The sequence below is a fragment of the Triticum aestivum genome, chromosome 7B (genome assembly GCF_018294505.1).
Source record: "Triticum aestivum cultivar Chinese Spring chromosome 7B, IWGSC CS RefSeq v2.1, whole genome shotgun sequence".
Classification (NCBI taxonomy): Eukaryota; Viridiplantae; Streptophyta; class Magnoliopsida; order Poales; family Poaceae; genus Triticum; species Triticum aestivum.
The window spans coordinates 416,156,084-416,160,279 of NC_057813.1; the positions used below are offsets into that span (position 1 = coordinate 416,156,084).

Consider the following 4,196-nt stretch of genomic DNA (forward strand, 5'->3'; position numbering starts at 1 on the left):
CGGGTTGCCGTTGGAGATGCAGAGGTTCCCATGAGTTGCATAATGCATACAAACACTTGTAATTTGTACATATCAAAAAAAATGTGTTGCCTCTCGTTGGCAATAACTCATGAGAGAGATTGATGGCAGTGCCCGAAAGAAAATTCTCCTTCCCATGGAGTACTACATAGGCTGCCCGTAATGGAAGTATTATAAATAGTATCATGCATGCCAACTAATCAATTTTGATGAGGTGGCATAGAATTAAATGAAGAAAGATATGCTTGAGTATCATATCATGATACTGTTTCATATTAAATGATGTGTTACTTTGTGTCAGGCATGACAATAAATATAGTCATCTATAATACCAACATATTATACTATATATTACGGATGTAGTATTATACACTAGTATCATACTCTGTTACAACCCGCGTAGAAAGCATAAATTCCACTCACCATCGACCTTCGGAAATGTCAATCATACTTGCATGCATGTTTAATCTTGCATGCGGCAGACACACACGTCGGATTCTGATTAGATTATTAACTACGGAGTACTCTAGCTAGTCGACCGGGTAATTCAGATTAAGTGGTGGCCGGCAGGTCAGAGCTGGGCGAGGCGGCGGACGTTGACGGGGGAGACGACGTCGGAGGCGCCGTCGAAGGCCTGGCGCGCCATGATGACGTTGACCGCCGCCGTGGGGTGGTAGGCGTCCCAGAAGAGGTAGCGCTCCCGGTCGGCGCACGGCGGCATGAAGGGCAGGCACGTCATCTGCCCGCCGTTCCGGCCGATCCCGCAGCAACCCCGGTCCACCACGTCGAACCCTGCACGTACGCATCCCTTGTTCATCAATGGCCATGCCATGCATGCTACAAGAAGCACGTTCTCAGAGTTCTGTTGGGCTCTGGCTATCTTACCGTAGGAGGCAGGGTGGGCGAGCATGAGCTTGAACAGGCGGAAGTTGTCGAGGTACGTGAAGGTGGCCCCGGGGAGGCCGGCGTTGAGGCCGTCCAGCATCCCCCTCACCCCGGCGTTGAACGGCGCCACCAGCTGGTCCACCTCCTCCGAGCACCGCCCCTCCGCGCTCCTCGCCAGGATGGTCGGGATGCATCCCATCGAACCCACCCCGGCCACCACGAACCGCCTCGCCCCCGCCTTGAACAGCCTCTGCATGCAGCCATCCGTTGGAGAGACTTGGTCATTCGGTTCCAACTTCCAAGCAAGAACACACATGACGGTAGGGTTTTGATCGATATCTTACGGTGAGCTGGGAGGCGTATTGTATGACGAGGAGGTCGGCGAACTGCTGGGGCGTGTAGTGCCTCCGGGTTTCGTAGTTGGCCATGATGTAATTGTTCAGGTAGTCGTTGCTCCCCAGCCCCACGAACACGATGGACCGAGAGACGATGCTGGCCGCCGCCGAAGTGCCTCCCGCCGAGCCGGCGATCTGGGCGACGGTCGACTCGAAGTTCTGGATCTGCTGGTTGAACGGTATCCGTCCAACCTGCATTCATTACAACCGGCAGTTGATCATCGTCAGAAGTTGATCACAGTTAGATGCAATGCAATGCAATCATGGATGAATTCTTACGAAGTTTCCACCGCTTTCGTCGAGGATCCCGGCGGCGGCGGAGGCATAGTTGACGCCTTGGAGGAGCTGCTGGCTGGAGCCGGACGCCTCGGAGTAGGCTGGAACCAGGGGCAGCCCAAGCAGCTCAGCTGAAAAATAATCAAACCTGTTAGAGAAAGATACTAGTAGTAGTACTCAGCATTTGGTTTATCATGCATATTTGGAGTACAGACTGTTAGAAAAAAAATGCAGTCTGCTGTTGCGTTTCAGATGATAGCCATTCTGTTCCATAAATGCAACTGGTCGATCTCATCTCACTGCGATGAGTTAGTCCGGCTCCTGTGAGTATTTAACGAAAAACTACCACAATTCGCGGAAACGTGATAAAAAACTACCACTTTACGATTTTGTCCTGAAAACTACCATTTTTTTATTAATCCGTGGCAAAAAACTATCAAGTGTGAAAACTGCTCGCTTTGCCTGCGTTAAACCCGAATCTGACTGCCCGACCCCACACATAAGCGGGCTAAAAATGCAATTGGGTCCCTAGTTTTTCTTAAAGAAAAGCAATCCAGTCCTCCGGGCCGACCGCTCCAGGCCCTCGCCGCCGCCGCCGCTCTCCGACTCCCTCCGCCGCCTCGCCAAGCTCCTCCGCCAGGCCCCCCCGGTCCCGCACTGCCTCGCGCCCAAGCTCGAGCGGGAGGACCGCCAGGACGACGAGGAGACCGGCGGGTCTCCCCTGTACCGCGACTGGCCACCGGTGCCCAAGCGGCGGAGGACGGCCGTCTCGCTGTCGCCGCTGAGCTCCTCTGCGGAGCATCACCCTGGCGCTCCACACGTCCACCTTCTCGCCGTACTCCCTCCCGGCCACCACCTCGGGCGCCACGTAGTACGGCGTGCCGACGAGCCCGGTCATCGGCCGCCCGTCCCCGAACCACTCCGCGGAAACGAAGTCGGCGAGCTTGAGCGTGCCGGTGGCGGCGTCGAAGAGGAGGTTGTCGGGCTTGACGTCGCGGTGCGCGATCCCGCGGCGAGCGCGGACGCTGCGCGGCCAGCCCCGCCGCCTCGCGCTCGGGGAGGCGGCCGCCACGGGCGGAGAGGAGCGAGAGGAGGTCCCCACCGGCGCAGAGGTCGACGACGAGGTGCACGGCGTCCGCGTCGTCGAAGGCGGCGTGGAGCGCGACCGGGTGCAGGCTGCAGGGACTGGATTGTTTTTTTTAAGAAAAACTAGGGATCCGATTGCATTTTTAGCTCGCTTATGTGTGGGGTCGGGCAGTCAGATTCGGTTTTAACCCAGGCAAAGCGAGCAGTTTTTACACTTGGTAGTTTTTTGTCACGGATTAATAAAAAAGTGGTAGTTTTCGGGACAAAATCAAGTGGTAGTTTTCTGTCACGTTTCCGCGAATTGTGCTAGTTTTTTTTTAAATACTCGGCTCCTGTCCGTCCGTGCTGTGCTGAACCAATGCTCTGTCCGGTAAAGGCCACACTTGATTGTGTTCTGCTCTAGTACATCTTTACTAGGAAACTTAAGCATATACTTGTACTTGCAGAGAAATTACTCATGCAAACGTACCAGACATGCATTGTGCAAAATATTTTTCGCAAATACTACTAAACTGTATTTTGTCTCTCTTTTGGTCGAATTCTGACAAAGAATGATCATGGCAGAAATAAACGCTAGCTTCTCACTGGAAATAATGATAAACCACCAACACAATGAACATGTCTGAAGCTTGAACTCTGAAACTCTAGCAGCGTTGACGGTTCAGAAGATTCACGCTGGCATCCTCAGAGTTCTACTGCATCGTGCAGGAGAAGGAATGAAGCAATTCCGTTTGCGCTGACGCATCTTACGTGCGTGCGTGCATGCGTACGTACCGAGCTCGTCGACGATGGTGTAGCCGTTGCAGAAGCGGCCGGTGGGGCCGGCGGCGAAGTCGATGCCGTAGGGGAGGTAGTTGGCCTTAGCCAGCGACGCCAGGTTGTTGTTGTTGCCGCTGTCCAGCAGCGAGTCCCCGAACACGAACAGCGCCGGCACCATCGGCGCCGCCCCTGTCTCCTGCGCCGCCGCCTTCGCCAGAAACGCGCTCACGGCAACGAGCAGCTGCCACAGGCCGGCAGACATCGCAGCGCGTAGGTCCTGTCACTCCGGTGCTGTCTGGTCCACGGGTCCAAGCTCAGCTCACCCGGCTCTAGCGATTGGCTCGCGACGGTGAAGCTGAAAGGAGCAGGACGAGGGTAGATATGGCGGGAGCTGGGTGCGATGCGTACGTGTCCGGCGGGTGCGGGCAGGCAGCAGGAGTAAATGCATGGCGCCTCCTGCACTCCACCGCCATGGCGTGTGCGAGGGGCACAGCCAGTGATGGCGGTGCAGTGCTACCTGCAGGCACAGGGCATGGATCATCCTCGGGCCTCGATCGAAATGGAATGAGTCTTGCTTGCCAGACGGAGGCGACGTGCATGGCTCCGCTACCTCGGTGGTGCAGGTGCGCGGGTGTCAGCAGAAGTAATGAGGAGAAGGACATGATGTGTCACAGGGTGCATAGTCTATTCTGGGCGGGGCGCTAAAATAACATTTACGACGCAGAAATAGTAACTTTTTACGTGCAGCAAAGCGCTGGCTCCAACGATCACCGAAAA

General features: G+C 55.2%; 1 protein-coding gene across 1 annotated transcript; it reads right to left on the bottom strand.

Annotated features, from left to right (window-relative positions):
• Positions 1-342: 342 nt before the first annotated feature.
• LOC123158113 (GDSL esterase/lipase At1g71691) lies at positions 343-3,829 on the bottom strand. Its single transcript, XM_044576233.1, has 5 exons — positions 3,435-3,829; positions 1,578-1,705; positions 1,248-1,490; positions 904-1,153; positions 343-810 (listed from the first exon to the last, which is right to left on the bottom strand). The coding sequence occupies exons 1-5, from the start codon at positions 3,679-3,681 to the stop codon at positions 590-592; spliced, it is 1,089 nt and encodes a 362-aa protein (XP_044432168.1). The 5' UTR covers positions 3,682-3,829; the 3' UTR covers positions 343-589.
• Positions 3,830-4,196: the final 367 nt, after the last annotated feature.

Coding starts and splice junctions, on each gene's coding strand:
- LOC123158113 (XM_044576233.1), bottom strand. CDS start 3,681: ATGTCTGCCGGCCTGTGGCAGCTGCTCGTTGCCGTGAGCGCGTTTCTG. Junction 1,491..1,577: donor ACGAAAGCGGTGGAAACTTC/GTAAGAATTCAT, acceptor TAATGAATGCAG/GTTGGACGGATACCGTTCAA. Junction 811..903: donor CGCCCACCCTGCCTCCTACG/GTAAGATAGCCA, acceptor GCGTACGTGCAG/GGTTCGACGTGGTGGACCGG.